General features: G+C 37.2%; 2 protein-coding genes across 3 annotated transcripts in view; both read right to left on the bottom strand.

Annotated features, from left to right (window-relative positions):
* Nucleotides 1-10,884, bottom strand: part of LOC144445083 (pumilio homolog 1-like) — a 53,340-nt gene extending 42,456 nt beyond the window's left edge. For both annotated transcript variants that reach the window (XM_078134634.1, XM_078134635.1), the window contains exons 1-2: nt 10,825-10,884; nt 10,236-10,495 (exon numbers count right to left, since the gene is read on the bottom strand). In XM_078134634.1, the coding sequence (XP_077990760.1) occupies nt 10,236-10,484 (249 nt within the window). In that variant the 5' untranslated portion in view covers nt 10,485-10,495; nt 10,825-10,884. The remainder of the gene's footprint in view (nt 1-10,235; nt 10,496-10,824) is intronic.
* Nucleotides 10,885-17,114: 6,230 nt separating this feature from the next.
* Nucleotides 17,115-22,297, bottom strand: LOC144444688 (epidermal retinol dehydrogenase 2-like). Its single transcript, XM_078134201.1, has 4 exons — nt 21,787-22,297; nt 20,281-20,525; nt 19,386-19,511; nt 17,115-18,354 (listed from the first exon to the last, which is right to left on the bottom strand). Exons 1-4 carry the CDS (start codon nt 22,249-22,251, stop codon nt 18,258-18,260), a joined length of 933 nt encoding a protein of 310 aa, XP_077990327.1. The 5' UTR covers nt 22,252-22,297; the 3' UTR covers nt 17,115-18,257.
* Nucleotides 22,298-23,589: the final 1,292 nt, after the last annotated feature.

Here is a 23,589-nt window from a genome sequence, read left to right as displayed (position 1 = left end):
GAACTCACTGCCCAATTCATGTTACTGTGCATATTTATCATGGAAGGACGAAGATTCATACACAAGTTCTGTTCTTCCACTTCAGATTGAAAAACAGACATGTTTTGAACAAATCACTTGTTCTTCTTCAGTGTCTAACTGGATCACTGTGTTCTGTTAACACAATACAGTTTAACTCGACAACAAGCGACCTATCGGTCAGAATAGCTCCGCTGTTTTTTTTTTAAATTTAATTTTTTATTTTGGTGACATGTAGAAGTGGTTCAGGTCATCAGCTCTTCACTATGCAGTTTTGTTTTAGCGATGCAATAAAGTGGTTAGTGGTTTCATATGATGTCTCACTATAAAACACATTTTACACAGAAGTTGGTAATGTATTGTACTTTTATACCATAGTCACCATTTTATAACAAAAATCTACTGTTATGAAAAATTGCACAAAATCTCAGAAAAAAATGACTGGGAAATGCACACAAGAAAAAGAAAAAAAGAGGATTTTGAGGTTGGCTATAAATAATTCCAGTGTCTTACAGCTGTAACCCTGGAAAATTTTAATGATGAATGAAATAAACTAGGGATCTAAAATAATTTTGAGGCAATTTGAATTTCAATTTTCTAACAAATTTACAAAGTCAACAACATTCAACTTGTACTAGTTGTGGTAGATATATATAGGGAAGAAATGTATTAATCGCCATCTTAGTTTCCGTACGGCGACAATCTCAAGTACCCGGAAGAGAGTCATTCTCAGCCACACGTTACAGTGGTAACACTCGTTCATGTTCGGTTACCTTTCACAAAGAAAACACAACGAAATGGTTGAAATGATCTTTTTTTTTATTTCTTTTCATCACAACAACAAAATCTGCGTGATCAAAAGTGTTGTAAACTAAACCAGAAAGAATTATCGGACTGGCTAAACTTCCCGATGAACTGGAGTAAGGTCCTACTACTTCCAAGTAAGCCTCGATAGTACGTGAGAAAATCGTCTCAAACTAGCGATACAACTTTCAAAATATAACTTGACATGTCTTCATTTGTTAGAATTATACAATTCAAGACGGGTTTTCACTCGAAAACAACAATTCTGTGAATAATGACACTCTGAACGCAGCGATTTCTCGGACGATGTTACCACTGTAACGTATGGCTGACAACGACTTGCTTCCGGGTTAGTCCCTCATGCATACGGGTGGATTGTCGGCGATTAACATCGTCTGATATTTTAATTCACAGTATTTCTTGTGACCGGCGCCTGTCAGCAGACTCTGCCATTTTTTTCATCATTCCATTGTATTTAAACCTTGTACTTGACATTTCGCAATGTTTATAATTCTCAACAAAATACCTCAACATGCCTCACTTCGCTCGTACTCAAAGCAGCCCCGCGCGGTATGATCACTGACACTGATGACATGATGAGAGAGAACCTTTTCGGATTTACATGTAAAACGGGGAAAGATACGCAAAACATAATGCAAAGTCTAAAGCCAAATTAAAGTTGTAATTATTTTAATTATTTTTACTTGCCAAATATTTGCATTTTGGAAAGGCAAGACACGTTCATGTCGTTTAACTTTACATGTGAACTGTCGGCCATAACTTCAACCGCATGTCTGGCATGCCCTTCCTTACGCAAGTTGTCTGAATTCTGGTTCACTGTCATTCCAAATTGCACGACAATATAGAATTAACCACAAGTTACATGTTATCTGAAAACATCACACTTTTATAGTGGGTCTGAAGTGTGATTTTAGTGAGTACCAAGAACGTCCTGTGTTGATACTCAAGATGCTTGCTGTGGAAAATCGCTCGGTCAAATGAGGTCACCTTCAGCTTCTGGTCGAATCAGGATTGAGTATGCAAATGAGGATGTTGCGGACTGATTTGAAGTTTACAACCCTGTTTCGAACAAACGCTTGTCATTTGGGCGCCCAATGCGTAGAATTATGACTATAGCACATATTACATTGCTTGTTTGACGTCAATAGTGTCTTTTGAAAAGTGGCAGTTTACTTAAAGTCTCGTCGACTGATTTCCAATATGGCGTCGGTCATTATGCTCATTAACATATTCATTTTTTTTTCAAATTACAAAAAAAAAATCATAAAAAATAAAAATGAGGATGTGCTGACTTGAAATTAACAAATCTGAGTAAGCTACCCCCTGCGCATCAACACGCCAGATATCAAAGCAATCTAATAAGAGGTTTTCAAGGAGTTGATGAAAATGACATTTTATGAAAAAAAATCATAAAAAATTGAAAATGGCACAGATCAACTTGGCATGAACAAATCTGAATAGCCTCCCCCCAGGGAACATGCACACCAAATATCGAAGAATTCCGACTGTCACTTCCGGAGTAGATAGTGAAAATATAAAAGTTTGACGGACACCTATGATTCACTCTACTCTCTATACCTCAATACCCACCTATACCTAAAGCTACGCTTTCAGCTTTCGCTGACAGCGGAGCTAAAAACTTAGCCAAATTCCGATCCAAAACTCACCATGCTTTATAAATAGAATGAAAACTGGTTGGGAAACCCTGGTGGGGAAACCCTGGTCAATTACAAGGGTATCTCAAATGGATTTTATCTACTTACTGCCCCTAAACAATAACCACCACAATGCTGTGATTTTAAAATGAGATGTGCAGAACTTGAAAGGTACCTACAGATGCAACCCCTAGCCAACACCCTAATTCCAGCACCCTGTTAGCCAACTATTGTCAGAGACAAAAGATGCCTTTGCAACATCCCTGCACAGTAGTCCAGCTCATCTCCAATGGCTAATACCTTGATGAAAGGATAGAATTTCTCATCAAGGTCTCTAAATAAACTAGGCAGTTAGCTTATTCATGACACAATTCTGCTGCACTCTCATCTAAGCTACCCACTGTTTCAAAGATGTTACAATGTTCCACATTCTGCTCCAAACTGACAAAAAACAAGTACAGCTACAACTGGTGTATATGAGTGAATCTACAACTTGGTATTATCAGGTCCTTGCTCACAGTAATACAGAATGCAACTTTGATAGGCTTTCTGCACAAGTCCCAATCTCAGAGTATTACAGTATCATCTAATGTATGGAGAAATTTGTCAAATTTTGCATCAATTCAAAAATTTCCAAATTTTAATATCTGTCCAAACTTAACATATGTCGAAATTGTGTCTCTTAGTACATTATTATTATTGTAATATTAATTTGTATGTTTTATTTGTATTATAGTTTGTATTTTAGTGTAGTAGCAAATTCACATTGCCAAATATTGGGACAAATAATATTCTTAAACTTACACATAATAGTTCCCACATTGTGCGATACGACATTGAAAACTGAAAACATTCTGTCTTCCACACACAAACTCAACACAAGTTTTTCACAAAACAGTGCATAGTATGTAAGAAATACATTGCACTTTGTAAACACATGGTATATTATGACATTTCCATAACCACTTCACACTTCCAAAGTCTTTCCTTCAATTCGACACAAAGGAAAACCCTACTTTCCTTAATATGTTTTACATAGTAAATTACAGTAATTCTATCCTCCATTGACACATTTGCTTTGTAACTGCATAACTGTAATTCTGGTTTCTTGTTGAAAACACTGAGAGACCATTTTGATAATTTCATTACTGATACCCAACACACCAAGATAACACCAGATAAGGCCAAAATGCCAGGTAAACAACAACATACAAAATCGCCGGACAGGAACTGGTTAGAGTGAAGCATTGTGGGTGAATACGACACAAGCAGAACAAAGAACATATGCCACAAACTACTACATGGGGTAATTCTCAATAATTGCTACTTACGTGCCCATTTTTCAGTAGATTTACAGGAAAATGATGGACCTGGACCATAAGTGTGGAAAGCATGGTGGCAAATCTTGTTGTAACGTGTCGGACAAAGCCACTTGTTATTTAGCATGCCAGTCTAACGTAAGAGTTAGACATGTCTTAACAGACTATTTACACAAAGGTCATACAACCCAGGTCAACATATTATAATATCAACAATAGAGAGCCACTAACAGGTTTTCATCAAAAGTAAGGTCACAGAAACCAAAACAAATTATTTTCAAAATAAACAGCAAGTAAAAACTTAGTGGTAGAAACCAAAACAGACACTTTCTCAAAACATTACAAAATGAAGTCCAGTTTTGCATGTAATTAATCTTTATCAATCTAAAATATCTCACAATTAAGTATTACAAATGCCATTTTTTAAAACACTTTCTGCCAAACACTACAAGCAAAGAATAAATCATTCCAGCGACCAACATACTGAAAATTTCACTAAAATATTGCAGACAAGGAGCAAATTCTGCATAATTTTCCTTTTTTGTCTTCAATTTCAACATACCAATTGTCTAAATAATATTATTCACTTAATATAGGCCTTCCTTTCCTAACACAGTGGGATGAAAAAATGGATATGTTATTTAATACAGCAAGCCATGTTGGTGAAATTTGGAGAAATTATATTGACCTTTATGAAAATGTTTCAGCAAGTAATTTGATTTAAACTGCTTGTGCATTATAACCTCTGTATATCATTTGATTTCTACCAAGCTAATCAACAGTTGGGGTATATTAATTTGATTCTTGTAGAACAACATGTGCTTACATTACAATCAGCCAATAATGTGATTAATACCTTTTGATACCTAAATGAAATATACACACTATATGTCAATTTTTTGCACGTTTATTTACACACAAAAACAAGGTAATAATCAAGTCTTTCAAAAACAGATGATTCCATACTAGCAAATGAGACTAACTCATTGATTAATCGCAATGCAAATGTGACTTGGATAGTGGTTATATGTTTACACCATTGTTTGTTAGTCTACATGTAAGTGCTTGTTAGCAGGATATCAAAAGTGATAGATGGATTCAGAGGAAAATATTTCCTCCCGAGACAAGGACAACTTGAGTAGATTTTGGTAGAGATTTGATTCCAGATCTGGATTTTAGTGATGTTATTACTAACATCAGCAACTCTTTACGGTGCTGTTCTATGACATAACTGGCTTATAAAGAGAACGGCTCTGTGCTGGTAAAACTATGCTCTGAAATACATGTAACAGCCCTCTGCTTTGCTTCCCGTTTTCCTGGCAGCAACCACAATGATAGGATGATTATTGGGGGAACTGCTCAACGTTGGCAGATGTATGCCCTTGAACAAGTGCCTTCTAGTTTGTTTCAATGTTTTAGTGGCAGTAACCCTGGAGACAAAGGTCCAAAATTCACTTTTTGGTAACCAGAGTAGAGTTCTCCACCGAGTACAGAAATAGAGAACCCACATTAACTCAACAGGGAATGACAAAGAAAGCTAGCAAAACCTCAAAAATGACATTCGAAAGTAATTTTTTTTACCGAAACCTACTAAATTCTCTTATTGATATGATTGAATGATCATACTTCATCAAATACATTACAGGAACTATCGTATCCCTAGGGTGCCATGCATTCTCAAAAATTGAAAAGCAACCTCATTTCATATAAATGCTAGGGTGATTATAATATATTCCTTTAATAAATCAATTGGATTACTTCACAATGGCTATGGAAATCATTTAATATACTTATTTATTTGTGGACAAAGGGAAACTTTAAAGATACAACCTAATATATACATGTAGATATCTTTTGTGATTGTCTAATTGAAAGTACAGTAAATAATTTCCTAAATAATTTTGGGACTCCAAATACCACATTATTCCACCAGGAAGGAAAGAGTTACATGAACCAAATTTTGAAAAGTCTAAACGCTTTGAAGAAGTGACATTATACTATAAAGCACAAGCCAGTTATTATCTTTGAACAGAAAATATGGACCATATACCCTGGTCGTACTATGTCACTGTGCCTTCATCACTTCGGTGATATATAAGTCAAAACAGGAGTCAAAATATTCCAAAAATCATCACTATTTTTCTTGATTTTTCAAAAATTATACTTCAGGATATATAATTATAACATTTCCCAACATTTTTCTACATTTAGCCTGAAAAAATACTCACAACCTAAAGGTTTATGTAGTGACAAGGCCCCTTAGGTGACTTATATTTTCCTAGGTTGAATAAAAAAAAATATTGGAGAATATCATCCAAGTATCCACTCCATCATATAGATATATTTTTGTTTACACTGAAGTTTAAAGTTATCTTTCACTGATAGAGTATGTGAGGCATAAAATAAGAATACCTTTAGTTCGATAAGTTGGTCTCTTTCTCAGCTTGTCAACCATACTGTTACATTGACTAACCACATCACTGTACTAGGCTTTCCTTTCAACAAGGAACATTCATGCACTCCCTTGGTAGGGAAGGCTGTCAATACCCTTCAGTTATACTGGTTGGATGACAATAGTTGTAAAAGCTGACCTTCCTACCACAGGTAACTGAGATATCCTGTGTCAGGATCCACACTACACACAAGTACAAGCTAGGACTGAAAGACACTGTGTGTCAGGAACCAGACTACAGACTGATACAAGCTAGGAGTGAAAGACACTATGTCGGGAACAAGACTACCCACAAGTACAAGTTAGGAGTGAAAGACATAGCATGTCATGAACACGACTACAGACTTGTACAAGCTAGGAGTGAAAGACATAGCGTGTCAGGAACAAGACTAGATGCTAGTACAAGCCAGGAGTGAAAGACATCACATGTCAGGAACAAGACTAGATGCTAGTACAAGCTAGGAGTGAAAGACATCGTGTCAGGAACCTGACTACAGACTTGTCCAAGCCAGGAGTGAAAGATATCTATACTTCAGTAAAGAAGATTATTTTTTAACAACAAGTTGATATATTTTTCATTTTGTACTCAACTATAGTGATCATTAACTCATTATTTAATTATTAAATTACATATTACATTATCTCTATAATTTACTGTCATCTTTTCACCTGTAGTCTCCTAGACATTCCAAATATTTCACATAATATTTTAATATTACTGATAAAATAAAATATAATTGTTATCTCTCCATGCATGGGTAATGGCCACCCTTACACATAAAGTATCAATGGATTCTTTCAGAAGTGTAATCATGGTATTTTAATTAATTAGTGTAATTTTTATTTATGTAATTTTGGGTGAAAATGCAGACAGCTTTCAATATATTACAAACATTCATAGCTATCACCCAAGACAAGGTTTCACAAAACAAATTGTGTGGTTCCGATTACGCTCAATTTTTGAATAGGTGGGGTAGGTAGATTTTTTATTTTATTTTTTCAATATGTGGGTGTCTAGTTCAGGTAGTTATGTTTTCCGTTGTTTTCCATGCAACAGCTGTGAATAGCTTATAGTTATACATACTTCTACTTAATTCTAATAATGGGGGAGGTGGGGTGGTTAGAAAAATGTGAACACAAAACTGACCCTTTCCCTATCCTTTTGAATCTGTTACTATGTAGTTTTCCTTTGAAAAGCGTCCTGGCAGACATACCGAATCGTCTGTCCTAAAGTTAACCATCTTGAATATGTATATCAGTATTATGCATGCCAACATGAACCCTGTGAGGTGGTACCTGTCTTTCTACACAACACAAACAATATCAACCAACACTTCTGCAAAGCTAGACAATTTTCGACCTCATCAAAATCAAATTTTAGAACAATACAAGCCAGGTAACTTGACATGTTAGATAACAGCGTTGTCATGGTACCTGAATCTAGCCTTACACTTCAGGTCATCATCACAGAATATAATTCATCTCCACAAAATCAACTGTCACCATACTTGATTGCATGATGACCTTATTATTCAATAATGCTTCCATAGCACCAAAATATCTCACAGGGTGCCAATCCTTGGGTTCAAACATCACACAAACTTAAAGCTGATGGTATACCAGATAGCCAAACAACTAATGAACTCATCACGCGGCTGGGAAAACTAATTCCTTGAAGCAATCAAGGACAGGAAAGACCTAGTTTTTGCACCTTGAGCCAGTGTGAGAATATAGACCATCTAGATACTATCTATTCTAACTGACTAGATCCCTGGATGAAACGGGGAAAACTACTTTTCTTTGTAGCACTGCAGCATGTACACTACTCAATGGCACAAGATGCCAATGTTGGAATACTGAATACAGAAATAATGCAGCCCACAAACTGGCATAATAAACTAACCACACAATTGCAAACACACACACATATACACATGGACAGACACACACATGGACAGGCAGACATAGCTTTATTATGTGATTGCCATCACCTGCCTTAATTCTAGGACATTTTTTTATGGTTGCTGTCAGTACAATTTCATGACAAACACAAGGAGGACACAATCTAAGTCAACCATAATACACAGCTGGCACCATTTCTTCTTTACTTTGCAGTGGTGATTTTTTTTTTTTTTTTTTGGGGGGGGGAAGAGGGTATAACAACATAAGGAGTGGGGAAACAAAGTGATCCTATTATTGGTAATGGCTTTGAAATCAAACCTTTGTTTGTGGATACATTTGCAGTACAATTGTTTTGCGAACTAGTAAGCAAATGCAACTGTTGCATATGTTAAATTACTAAAAGCTCAATAGATGAAGATTATTCATCAGCCCTAGTATCGTTAAAATGTACTGGCTGCAGCAGGATTAGGGACTTTTTAGACATCACTATAGCATTGCTACTAATCAACTCCTGCTCGCATACATAAATTTCAATATCACTGGATGAACTATTGGGAGTCAGGTGGAGAAGGGGTTTTTTAATTTCTTTTCATTCAATAGTATTGGCTCCTTTCTTACAAGTGCAAGTGTTTAATCTCCCATCTGCCAAATATCAGTCAACAGGGTTTCAAAAATATTGTTTGTTGTCTCTAGGCAGTAAAAGAAATAATATAATATGTAATAATACCAAGAGATTCACAAGATGTGTTTTTTTCATGAGGGTAGATTTGCAAGATACTGCCAAAACCCATGGCAGTCATTTTCACTTTGCAAGCTCTCTGCCATATTTACATATTTTCAAAATGATCTGTTGTCCAAAATGGTACAACAAATTTCAGTTTAGATCATTCACACATCCAATTTACTTTTTTGATAACACAGAGGCACGAAACAGCACAACAGCTGGTGGTGGAACAAAGGCTGTTAAAATTCACATTTTACAGCCTCCTCATTCATGCTTTTTTCCCTCAATGAAATAGCAGACGAATAGCTACCCATTTTCTCCTTCACAAAAAATACAATCTGTCTACGTATTTTGAGAGGCAACTTCATGACACAAAAGGCTTCCATATATTTTGGTGTTATTTACAGTATCATTTCCATGCTGTTTAAAATGGCTTTTTGTCTGTTGGTAAGCCTGCCCTTTGTCTGATCGGGTATATATTAGCATATGGTGGGTCATGGATATAAACTTCCTTGACCTATTGTAAAGCCTTTACAAAATTTCTGATATCACAAATTCTGATCAGAATGAAAACTAGCCTCTGTGATAAGAATCTTTTGTGTAACCTGTCCAATCCTCACACTTGTTAGCAAAAACAAGCAGGTGTCAGTACTTTGTGCCTACAGCACCTTAGTCAGTTCTTTCAAATATGCATGACCCATAAAAAACCGAAGTATTCAACCTTGTAAGAAACTAGGACAGGGGAGTCACTTCTTGACTTCAAGCTTCACAGATCACAGACTGAATACAGCCATTCAAAAAGAGAGCAAACATAAATTTGGACACACGGGAGGTTGACCCCTGACCCTACACAAAAGGCTTCATTGTTTTTAGCTTATGGTAATTAAGTCCCCAGCTGACAGTGGCTTTGTTTTGACCAATCATGAGTGATGAGCGTCCAATCCCACTTACTTCCAACCTGACGCAAGAGATAATTTGGACCTGGGATATCTTTTCCTAATTTTCTAGAAACATGACAAAGGATGAGTCAGCCTGCTATATCAATATTCTCATTTTTAGTCGAACAATAACAACTTGACTTTTTGTTGTGGCGTATGAGCCAACTCGGCAGACAAATCCAAGGTGTGTTCGTTTTCCTGTATTTTACAATAAACATTTAACATAAACAGCCCACGTACATCAATGTTTTGCCTTTCCGCTTCGAAATCTGGGGTCGTTGGTCGCTGTAAGCAGTAAACCCGCTGCAAAACCACGCCCGCTTAGCCTGTGAATTTTAAATGTAGCCGAGCATCAAAACAATGCAACATGTTCATTTCAATGGAAATGAGACTTCATTTTACCTGATCGATTGCGCTGTCGTCTCCAGCAGTCCATCGTTGTTTACCGTAGTATCCCCCTGCTTCACCTTCACTGTGTTGACGTTGGAAGAAGTAGCCTACCATCGCATCATCCTGTGATCTGTGTGGATGATGATTCAGGCTCTGTTGAGGTGGCTGGCTATTTGTACTCTGCATGACGTGCGAGTCGTTCCATGCGACTTCGTGCATACTGCTGCTTCGTGCTGTTGGATCTGTACATGTATATCTCATTCCACGGTCTGCTGCAGTAAAAAACAACGATATCAGGTCGAATTCGATACTAGGCAAGACCTATAGATGCTACAAGTACCCTACGCTTTGCATCAAGACACACACGTAAGTGTGTCTGTGTGCTTACAATAAACCGAGTCTATGCGAGGGCGGGTAACAGAGTACTCATTCGACGCCACAGTACACACAATTATTGAAAGGTCATCTCGACTGCCCTGCGAATGAACTCAAATATCGTCGTTATACATAGGTTTTGCGACTTAAAACTTCGAAATGTGACGAATGAAAAGACAAACTTTCCCAATATTTACTCATAAATTAGCAAGTACCAGACACTTACCAAGATGATAACGGATTCTTTAGACAAATTACGAAATAGGTTCCTTCCTTGCGTTCGACATCTTTTTTAGCGCTAAGCATGATGGGTGCCATGTGCTGGGCGAAGACATTACGTCATGGCGATGGTATTCCCGTTTTTTTACTACCACGTGATCATTAAAATATGATAAGTATTTCAAAATTTGAATTTAGATATATCATTGGAATCTCGTCCAATTACTCTTGGATCAAAATGACTGATCATATTATAACTACCCATTACATGGTTAGAATCATCAACAGCAAATGACCCGTTTTCACCTGGGTGAAAGTAGAAGCATGGTGATTTCCCGCCATTTCCCAAGGCAGCAGTTTCCTTCAACTTTTGACCCTATTATTATAATTCCATAATTTTTCACTGGGTGGTAAAATAATGAAAAGATGAAACTACACAAAACGTAATGGCTATTTTTTTTTTGAGAAGAAGCACGAAACCGACAATGGTGAAATGTACACCTTTGTTCCATATGTAACCTACTCCATTTCTCTTGTACAAATACATCACTTTTTTACATAAATGTAAAGACTGAAAAAATAATACCGTGTCTGGTTTTGCTTTGTTTATTTTATTATTATTGTCACACTCCTCGTTAGGTTTGGCAAGGCTCTATCTGAGTGCATATGGTGTTTTTATTGTTTTGTTGTTGTTGTTGTTGTTGTTGTTGTTGTTGTTGTTGTTGTTGTTGTGGGGGTCTTGCTGGTTTGTCTTACATTCAAATTAATGTATAGCATGTTTTTGTTGGGGTTGGGTTGTTTTCGGTTTGTTTGTTTGTTTTTTTGTTGGGGAGACTAAGGGTAGGTGATAATATAAGGACTCTAAATAAAAGTGACTACAATACTACGATCACTATATACTCCGAAGTCTGGTATCAGCTAGTAACGGAGCGTTGTTTGGTTGTTGTTGTTGTTGTTGGTGGTGGTGGTGGTGGTGGTGGTGGTGGTGGTGGTGGTGGTGGTGGTGGTGGTGGTGGTGGTGATGGTGATGATGATGTTTTTGTACATGGTCGTCATCATGCCGCTGGTAGGTTTGTATGTATTTTTTGCCCCCTTCTGTATCTGACTGACCTTTACCCTCCGGAAGCTCCTTGGACGTTTAACCCAAATCCCACCTGTACGTAAAACAAAACCAAAGCAAGGTAGAGAAACAGCAAGTAGCTAGATAATAATTTAACAAAGTGACATGACAAAACGGTGAACTATTGCTAATGTGTCTGAAGATCTCCGAAGTCTTCAAAGTGACTTCTGAAATAGTGAAAATAGTCACAGACAGGTAACAAACCATATTAGCAGTGATCATGCATGTAGCAATGCAAGCAAATACAGACCATGTGAAAATACAACACGAAGGTGTAAATGGAAAGGCATCAGTCACTCGGGTGATTCTGTTAGTCTCAAATGTTGTGAGTTCACTATAATTTATGTATGGAAAATGCCATTCACTTATTTGTTATTTTCCCATTTACTAGTCCCCAAAGGCTTACTCGTTCATCCGACTGTTTCACAATCACTCACTCGTGATCATTTCACACAAAAGAACACGGTTGTGTTTTTAGAAAAGTTATTTCATGCAAATAAAGAATGAAAAATGCTCGTAGTCCAAGGTGTAAACATTGATAAAGATAAACGTGTTAAACATGATTGTTTTTCGACAACACATGGGACAAATTTGATAACGATAATGCATGAATGATTTTTGATAAGCGACAAAAAATAAACGTATATCTGTAAGAAAAAAATTGAAGTCAGTGTTACACTGGTCCAGACCTACGAAATACGATGCATTGGCGGGTAGGCGACTGGACTTGGAAGTCAGTCGATAAACTACGCCCTCTAGGTTGACTGGTATTCGCTTTCTCTGTTTTCCTAGAGCCTCGTATTTTAATTACTCCCCTGACAAAAATTAAAGTTGCCACATGATGCACTTATAGTGACAATATACGTCAGTACAAACGATAAAATTAACACCAATATATTTTTGATTAAAACAGATTTACTTAATAGAGAAGTAAAGATTGTAAATTTGACTCTTGCATAGTTAAGGTATTGCTTAATTACCGAAAATCAATAACAATGCAAAGACACCATTAAGATAGCTACATCAACAAGCTTTATAGGACACACATACACACAAACAAACACACATACACACACACACACACAGACAGACAGACAGACAGACACACATATATACATACACAATGTACTTGAATATTTGTTCAGTTCTGTCAGCACGTGTACGTGTATACATAGTTAAGCATGATATGGTATTGTTAACTCATAATGTTGCATGCTTTTTTCTTTCTTTTTTAGTGTTTATGTCACATTTATTTCGTACTCAAAGGCCATCGGCCCAAAATACAAGATTTAAATGTTTTCTAACAAAAAGGACAATTCAGAACCATAATTTATGAATAAATACACAAGCAAATAAGAGAAAATATAATAAACATTACAAATCATCATTTAGTTTCTTTCTTAAAGTCATAGCATGAAAAACAAAGGCTGCCAAACGCTGGATGTGATCCACATTTGTACTTGAAAGAAGGTCAATGAAATTTACATCTGAAGGTGTATCCAAAAATTGCACAGGAATGTATTTTGTCCTTATGTTGGAAAAGAAAGGACAAACTAGCAGAAAGTGGTACTCATCTTCAACCTGATTTACATCACACAAAAGACATATTCTCTGATTTCTCTCAATACTATGAATTCTATCTGTTTCTATGCGTAAGTAGTGGACCGAGCAACGAAATCTCGCAAGCATTTGCATATGAGCAGGGATTCTGACTACATGTAAGTACTTTTCAGGCTTTAGGTAAAATTTGAAAGTGCAATACGTAGACAATTTATCGAGAGAACAAATGTAGCTGAGCCAATCGGAAAACAAAAATCTTTCAAAATTTTCAGAAAAGGTATGTATAAACTCATTAATATTATTTACAATTTGCAGATCCCACACGTTACTCATGCCAGCCATTATCAATAGGTTTTTGACATTGAACACCCATGTTCTTCTAGATCTGACACCAGAATTCTCTATATTCAAAAGCATGTCGTAACACTTCCTTGGATACCTAGTCGTGGGCATATTTATAACTTTGGCCCAGTACTTGATACAGCGTTTCGCCGTATAAAAGAAAATCGGCTTGCGCCCACATTCACCTAACACAGCCACGTTAGGAGCTTTTCCCGAAACACCTAAAAACGATCGGCAAGCCAAATACTGGACCCGTTCAAGACATTCGTGTTTCTCAAAACCCCACACTTCAGACCCATAGGTAAGGATAGGTAGTATCATGGTGTCAAACACTTTGAAATAAACATCAAACGCAAACATCCCTGTCACTTGAGTCGCTCTTCGAATAGAGAAAAAGGCTTTTCTGGCCTGCTGAGCAAGAGTTTTTGCTGCAGTAGACCAGATTAGCCTGCATGAGAAAATAATACCTAAATATTTATAATAGGACACAACTTCTAAAGGTTTCCCATCAAAAAGCCACTTCTCGGATTTTGCAAGACGCCCTCCTGCTTTAAAAACTACCACTTTTGTTTTATCTAAGTTAACAGTCAATCTCCAAGTATTACAGTAAGAATTCAAAATATTTAAAAGACCTTGCAAGCCGATAACAGCGTCGGAGAATAACACGATATCATCTGCAAATAGAAGACAAAAGATCTCAACTAGGTCCGGAAAAAGTTGAATCCCTCTTTTTCCGGACATCTGGAATTTTTTTGAAAGTTCATTAATAAAAAACGAAAACAGAAAAGGGCTTAACATACACCCTTTACTCCAGAGGGGCAGTCAAAGTAATCTGATAAATTATTATTAACACGTACACACGATTTTACATCTTGGTACATAGAATGGAGTATTTTAAACATCTTGCCCTTCACACCACCCTTCAGAAGTAAATACCATAATCTCTTACGCTCTACCGAATCAAATGCCTTTGAAAAATCGACGAAGGCACAATAAAATTTACCTCGTTTCCGTGTCAGGTATTTCTGGATAACTGACTGAAGAACAAAAATATTGTCAACTGTTGAATACAGTAACCAGATCTGAAACCTGCCTGTCCTTCGTCAATTTTACCAAGCGCTTCTGCCCAAAATACAAGACGCTTGTTTAAGATAGAGGTAAAAAGTTTGCTAAAAATACTTAACAATGAAATACCGCGGTAATTATCTGTGGAATCCTTCGGACCCTTTTTATGCAGTGGAATGATAATAGCTTTTGCCCAATCTTTTGGAAAAGTGCCAGATTCAAATAGTCTATTAAAAAGAACATTTAGATAGGGAACCAAGAAGTTGTCAGTTGATTTGAAAAATTCACCAAGAATGCTATCGGGTCCGGCAGATTTCCCAGGCTTTAGCTTATTAATGGCTTCAAATATTTCCTCATCTCTAATTTTACTATTTAGAATGTCCCAGTCTAGGTCGGAAGTACAGTCATCTGCAGTTCTCAAAAGATCATTTAGTTCATCAGACCATGGAAGTAGAACCCCTCTACTTCCATGATCAGACATTTCAAAGTCATCACCACGTGATGAAAACTCTGCAAATAAGTTTTCAAAATAATCGAACCAATTCTTTACGCTTATTGTGTTTGCTGTCGGACTCACAAACATTATCTTTTTCAATGTAGACCAAAAACATTTAGAATCTGACATATTAGAAGCAAGACGACTTTTCAAACTATTATAGTAAGCACATTTTTTGCTGCGAAACCTGTTTTTAAATTCTTGCTTAGCGACCTTATATTCATTTAATAAGTTTACATCACCTGTCTTTCGAAAACGCCTCAACAAACTGTACTTCTTACCCTTTAAATTCTCACAATCTCTGTCAAACCATGGAGGTTGCTTACACTTTACAGAATTTGAAGAAAATCTCTTAACCATACCACACTGGTGGGCAGATGACATAAAACTATTTCTAAGGTTATCAATAAAAATACTTGGAGGTGAATTTGGATCATCAATCATGCTACTAAACTCGTTTGAAGTAAGTTGGGATTCAATATTTTCGGCAAACATTTCTGAGTTTCCTCTTAGCCAAACACATTTAGTAGCAGTGCTATGTTTGCTGCTATCTTCGCAACCAAATGACGCATTACTTCCAAGACTGCAGGTCAGGGGAAAGTGATCGGATTCTGTTCTCAAAACTACCGAGAAATTATTCACTTTAGGAAAAAGTGATGACGAAGCTAACATGTAGTCGACAACGCTGGCCCCAGCATTTGCCGTACATGTAAAGTTGCCATGGCCCAAATCGTCACCTGCCCTACCATTCAAGAAATGCAAATTAAAAGTGCAGCATAAAGACAAAAGTGAATGACCAAAATTATTATGTTGCATGCTGGTACGATGCATGGATCGGGGTCTTGACAAATACATATTAAACATGTTAAATCATAGACAGTAGAGGGGCCTCTACTGTCTATGGTTAAATGAAGTAACTGGTAACATGTACTGCACCAACACTCAAGATCTCTTTTGATGTTGTTGGCATCGTCAGTAATTTTGTTTTTCACACAATGGTGGCGCTCGTCTGAAGAGCGAACACAGGAAACGGTAGACGGTGACACAGCGGCGATCACACAGATAAATACGCTATCAAAAATCACGTCATCACATATTTTCCAGCGGCGATCACATAATACGCTACCAAAAATAATGTCATATTTTCGTTGTTTCTTTTAATAAAAACATGACTAAGTCTTATGGATCGGGGTCTTGTCAAATACATGTAAATGAAGTAAATGTAAGCTTACTCCACGCTGCATCGACACTCATATCTTTTGATGTTGGCATTGTCAGTAATTTTGTTTTTCAGACAATGGTACGGTGGCACTGTAATGTAGCAACACAAAGCAATCATGAAGAATTTATTTACCGAATTAGGGATTCAAGTAAGTGACAATCTGCGGTCTGGGTAAACACAGGGGGGGGGGGGCAAATGACCATGGCTTGGTTGGTTGGTAACATAAATACTTGTATCCAGTACGTACACATTCTAATCTTTTCAATGAACCAATGTGTCAACAGATGATAATGAGGAAAGAAGTGAGGAAAATAATTAAAACTAAACAGTGTATAGATTATGTAGCATTGTTCGTGTGATGCTTATTATAAACTGAGTATGGTAGAATACCTAGCTATCTAAACAAACACCAATACACCACCTGGGACACCATGGATCTGTGGAAGTGTTTTATTTCAGCTTATTTAGCTGAGTATTGTTTGCACAAAAATAAATCATTGTGAGATAGAATCACAATATGCACATTCTATGATGAGATGTCCGGAGTTACCCTTGAATCAGTCAGCATGGTCTGTTTTTGTCTAGCCCGGAGCATGCAGAGGCAAGGTGGACAGACCAAAAGTTGATCCGAGATTAGTTTGTTCACCGGGACGAGACAAGGCTAAGATTTTGCTAAATCAGTAAATGTGAACATAGTAGTTGAACATTTCTGGTAAATTGACGTACGATAGTTTTCTTGTACCAGATACTCGACACATGGTAAAGTCATTTTATAGAAACCTCCTTGCATTGGAGGGCTTTGATACAAATGATTGGAATCTGTCAAACAAGTTCCAAAATGCAAGCGAGAACAGTTCACTGTGGAAGTTGAACCCCTTTCCTTCTATGTTATGAACTTTTGTTATGGTAATTAGTAGGATAAGTGTTAGCACATCACTGATATGTGTGAAAAGCCTAGATAGGGAATGTTTATATTTTGGTGATCCACATTTGTCAATTTTCAACCACAAGTTCTCCACCTCCAAAAGATACAGCCAGTCATATGCAAAATAGGGTGCCAGGCACCGGAAGTTGCGCAATGCACAGGTGGTGATTTTCCACAACTTACTGACATCGACTAAAGCAGTTAGGATGAAATCAGCCTTGTCTTTGTAGAAAAGGCTCACTTTACAATGAGTCTATTAAAAACATTCAGACTCTTTTTGATTCAATGTTGTGAAACTATCCAATTGAGTCAATCACAGTTCATCTAAATGTTATGGTAAATTTACAAACATCCAGGCACTGATAACCCCTTATTAGGCTCACATGTCCATATATGGTCACATGTTTTGAATAGTGGGTTAATCTGTTAACAAAGACAGAAGCATGCAGTCAAAAATTCCAGGCAATAATTTTCAAGTTTGTGTTAATAGGAACAAAATTGACTTCAATACTATGGTTTACCAACACATTTGATCTTATTTTCCTAAAATGATAGTTACAAATCACCACAAGCAACTACAAACTATTTTCCTGTAACCCAAAGTGTAAAATAACACTGTATGTAAATCCAGCAAAAGTTTGAAGCCCCCTATTCGTTTTCATCTTGATTTCCATTTTGAAATAAATTGTTCATCTCTGTGTAACTTTGATTTAGTACTGTTTCTTCTGTCTTCCAACAAATGTGTCCATGCCTTGATTCACACCAAGTATGTTACCCAGCTCGTTGGCCACTTTGACAGGTAAAATCCTGAAAAAAAAAAGAAACAAAGTTAAGAATGATATAGAATGTAGTTAGATGTATTATATGTACCAGTGGTTACTTGCACAGTCTGTGCGCATACTAGTGGTGTTAGCACTGCAGTGCAGTGAATATGTACCAGTGATTACTTGCACAGTCTGTGTGCATACTAGTGGTGTTAGCACTGCAGTGCAGTGAATATGTACCAGTGATTACTTGCACAGTCTGTGCGCATACTAGTGGTATTTGCACTGCAGTGCAGTGAATATGTACCAGTGATTACTTGCACAGTCTGTGCGCATACTAGTGGTATTTGCACTGCAGTGCAGTGAATATGTACCAGTGATTACTTGCACAGTCTGTGCGCATACTAGTGGTATTTGCACTGCAGTGCAATACCGAAAGCATTATGCAAACTCAGACCACTTTTTTCTGAGATGCAAATGGGGATGTGATCATACATGAAAGTAGATGATCGCAAAGTATCATTATTACAGAAATTTGCTGTTTCAAAACACATATCATATGTAATAATAACAGACCCCATGCCACACAAGTTTCAGTGTGGGTACTCAGGGATATTTACACTCGTACTTGTAGTGTTTACAGCTGCACTTTCATTCATTATGCTTGTGGAAATATGGCCACAGAGAACACTGCAAGTACTCATTCAAATACCCAGAGTATAACTCACTGGCACTCTCATATCATGGGGTTGTCACATTGCATTGTGTGTATGTACACTATTGGTATTTACACTGCAGTCCAATACAGAAAATATTACTGCATACCTGTATGTAAATGAGTATAACATTGTCATCTCTGCACTAAGGTTGTCACTTTTACATTTTATTGGAAGATGAACACTCTGAACACCTCAACTTTGATGTAGGTATAAGTTTGGCCTTTATAAAGGGCGCCCTCATGTGGCAGAAAAAATTACGACAACTTTGTACACTTTGCAGATAGAATCAACTTGCATAAATTCTAGCAATAAAAAACAAGTGCACTGAATTTTTCAGTTTTAAGAAACAACTTACCCTTTAAATGAAAATATAAAGTATAAAATTCTGGGCATATACAAAATATGTTGGTTTGTTTGGACAGCATTGACGATCTTGTCTGCACAGTAGTCAGGTTCTAATAGTGGTAAAAGCCATGAAAACCTGTAAAGAAAGAAACAAAAAATCAAAAAAAAAAAAAAATCAAATATATAAAAAAATTATGTTTTGCTATTGCTGTCTATCATTGAATCTTTATAAATGTAACTTTTGATTTGAACTCTTGCTGTACTAAAAATATCAGAAGAAAAATATATGCCAGAGAACTGCATTATTGACATGAAATTACTTTTTTGAGTTTGATGTGTACAGTATACTCTCTTGAATGAATCAATTTTTCACTGAGATTCTGTATTATCGCTATGAAGAATAGAGGCTTAGTTTTAAACATTTAGGTCAGAAATGTATGGTTTCATGATTATATTCTTGAGTTAATGAGTTAATGATAGAAATATGATTGACCACAAGAAATGGCACAGATCTACCTATAGTGTGTATGCCCTCAGTGGTGAAAAAAACGGTGAAATGTTAATTTCAAGAGGCAACCCTGATCCATCTCCACCCTCACCCCCACCCCTTCCCCAGGAGTGTGAGCTCATACATATGTTTGGTGTAACTATAGTACTAGGATAATGCATACTTTAAAAGTGGCATATAATAACACAATGTGATTAGTATTTGACCTAAGAGGTGTAGTCAGCATTAGTAATATCTGTGTAACCAGTGATATTTTGAATTTTTCTAACTCAGACTAAGATGTCATGTTGTCATGTCGTTCCGCCCTCACCAGTCTCCTCTCATCCAACATGGGATGGATTAACCAATGTGTGAGGGCGCACCGTCAAGGCGTACCTTACAGACTAATTTGACTTACTTTGTTTTGACACCATCAAACATCCCTGTCTTGATGAAATAAGGGCATACAACTGTAGTGTGTACACCAGTTTTGTCCATGGCCATGATCTCAGCTCTCAATGACTCATCGAATCCTACAGCTGCAAACTTACTAGCACAGTAGTCTGCTAAGCCAGCAACACCCACTATACCAGCTGAACTTGCAATGTTAACAATGTGACCATGATTGTTGTTGATCATTGATGGCAAGAAAGCTTTTACAGTCTGAAAATTGAATGAAACAATGTCTGTGTTATTAGGATGGCAGTGATGGAGGTTGTAGGGACAGGTGTGTGTGTGGGAGGGGGGGGGGTTCTCCATGAACTGACAGCTTAGGGTTTATTCTGCGCATTGGATTTTGCTATGAAATTTATCCCATATATAGATCCTATTAAACCTGAAATGAAAAAAAAAGGTGAAATGTTCTGTTCCAGTAAAGGGAGCCGAGAGTGGAGCTGATTTTATCTTAGCTGTGCATTTCTTATGTGTAGGTCACCCAGGAAAGTAATTTTCAACAATACTGCATCGTGCGACCTCTCTAAAATAGGGCTGTAAAAATCTGTAAAGCTGGCTTAGAAGAGCCCTGCTGTACATTTTAAGTTGTGATATTCTGAGAAACATATGAATTTAGGAGCTTCAAACCTCTTGAAATAATAGCTTCAACCCTGTCTAGGCAAGGATGTGAAATTAACTATTATAAGCTTACAATGCAGCAAACCCAACTTTTGACTGTTTTGTATTTTCTCGGTTAATGAAAATCACAACAAATTATCTTACATCTACTGAGACTGGGATTTTATTACTAAAAAAAATCACACCATAAATCACTACTTAGATGTTTACCATCCATATATGCGTCTATGAATCACTGTTTAGGTTGTGGTTGTTTTTTAAGTTACAGTGTATCTAAACTCTTCATGAAGGTAGCAATATCTATACAGTGTCTATGGTTAATGGAAAAAAAAGTAACAATGTACTTAAATATTAACTATTTAAAATCTACTGAAGGTCTACTGACAATCAGTTTAATCAATCAGTCGACCAATTAAACCGTTCCGTAAACAAAAAATGACGTAAACATGTACAGTGTGAAATCGGATGATTTGGTAACTGAATAACTATAGTTGACCATGAAGGTCTCCCCCACAGGCACTTGCAATGTTTGCCGAGATATGTTTCACAATACAACAAGATATCGATAATAATATTGAGATATTTGGCAAATACTATGAAAGGGGTAAAATAACACGGGTTTCTATGATCGCGTAAGTCCACGCACTGCGAAATGTGTTTATATTTTTACGAGATCCTAGAAACCCGAGTTATTTTACTCCTTTCATATATTATTTGCCAAGTATCTCAGCATTATCGATATCTATAGTTGTATTCTGAAACGTATCTCGGCAAACAAGTGCCTGTGGTCTCCCCTTATACCTCCATGGTTGCATGAAAAAATATAGACATTGGTAAATTTGTGAAGTCGTACCCAGAAGTGTGCCATGATATTGAGTTGCATGGTCTTCTCTATCAACGTATCCGTACAGTGTAGAAATTTTTTCCCGGAAACGATTCCAGCATTGTTGATGAGAATAGTAACATCTCCCACGTCTTCTTTGACAGCCTGTGCATATCTGTAGATTTCGTCCCTACTACAGCAATCGACCCTATACGTGTGCACTTTAGTACCAAAGCCAAGTTCTTTAATATCCCTCGCGGTTTCCCTGTTGTTGTTGGCGTCTATGTCCCAAAGTACCAGCACACACCCAAGTTTAGCAAATCTCAGAGCCATCAGTCGTCCGATGCCATTACCCGCACCTGTAATCAAAACGATATCACCAGCGACATCTTTCCGACTCTTCAAAAATGGCAGCAACATTAAAACGAATGCCTCTAGACTGTACCAGAGACACTTAAAAAACGCACCAACGAATGACATCAACGCAATTGTCATTTTGGCCTAAAACGCGACACGCTGCTCTCCTGATGAAAACGAAACTCCTCCACGCACAGTGAACTTCGACCTCAATTGGGATGTTGACGCCCTCAAGTGGCAAAAGTGATAAATAAATTTGTAAAGTACGACTGACTGTTTGACTTCAAGTGAATCAGACCCTCTTGCGATATATGGTTTTACTTCAAGTCTTGTGACGTTATTAAATACCCAGGACTGGTAATTTGTGGTCTTTAGCTGAATGTCGCTTTATATATATATTCACATGATAGTACACTTAGCTCTCCCTTTACTCTCCCCTAGAAATGCCACAAAGTGTCTGTACTACAGATGTTCACGTATGTAAGAAGTAGCTGTAATTGGCTTGAGGGTCAATATCTGAAAAGAAAACTTGCACCTGATAATACGGGGTGGACACTCGAATGGAGTGCATGTGCATTGTAATTTTTGAGTTAAGCAGTAAATATGCTTTTAACTACAAATATGACCACCGTTCGATCAAACTGTATGTATCTTGAAACGGAGTGACATTACAATGTCACACATGTCACCTTTGTGCCAGGTTTGAATGAAATTGGACATTGTATGCGAGAGAAATTATGCATTCTGGACGCATACACACCAGACTGTGCTGACATAGCTCCTCTCCCGTTCAGGGCCAACAGTTCAGCAACCAAACAAAAGAACAGCTATAATTTAGCAATCACACTGAAACAAGCTCATATTAAGATCTGTAAACCATTTTCATAGAATTTGGTAATGCGTATAGTCTGAATGAAAGATTTGTTGTGTATTCCCCTTTAATCACCCGGCGCATAGTTTACAGTAGCGCCAACCATGGCACTGCAAATCTTTCAGTACACAGAGACCGCTAAGGTTTGAAGACCCCCCCGAAACAAATACTGCCCTCTAGTGGCACAGTCATAATATATTCCATAATATACTGTACAGCCTACTGGGGGATATTCGGTTCGTCATTTACATGTAAAGCTCCCCACCAATTTGATCATAACCCTTAGTTTCAGCACGCAGTCTAGTCCTGCTTGCAGACGGTGCACGGGTCTATATTACCGACTAAGAATAGGAGGGACAATTGTCAGAATCGAGTACCGGATTACTCCGTATGCAAGCAGAACTACATGCAGTCATGCTCTTCCTGATCTCTGGTTATTTATGTTTTTCTCAGATTTTCAACAACCACGGGGATCTACTTTCGTTTCATTTGAGTGACATAAAATAAGAGTATGGTAGAAACTGTATACCTGGTTTAAAAGGGGGAGGTGTGTTTAATGGGTTGAATCAGAATCAGCTTGCAATCCTCACCCCTTCCACAGAAAA

The sequence above is a fragment of the Glandiceps talaboti genome, chromosome 13 (genome assembly GCF_964340395.1).
Source record: "Glandiceps talaboti chromosome 13, keGlaTala1.1, whole genome shotgun sequence".
Lineage (NCBI taxonomy): Eukaryota > Metazoa > Hemichordata > Enteropneusta > Spengelidae > Glandiceps > Glandiceps talaboti.
This window is presented reverse-complemented; position numbering and strand designations above follow the sequence as displayed.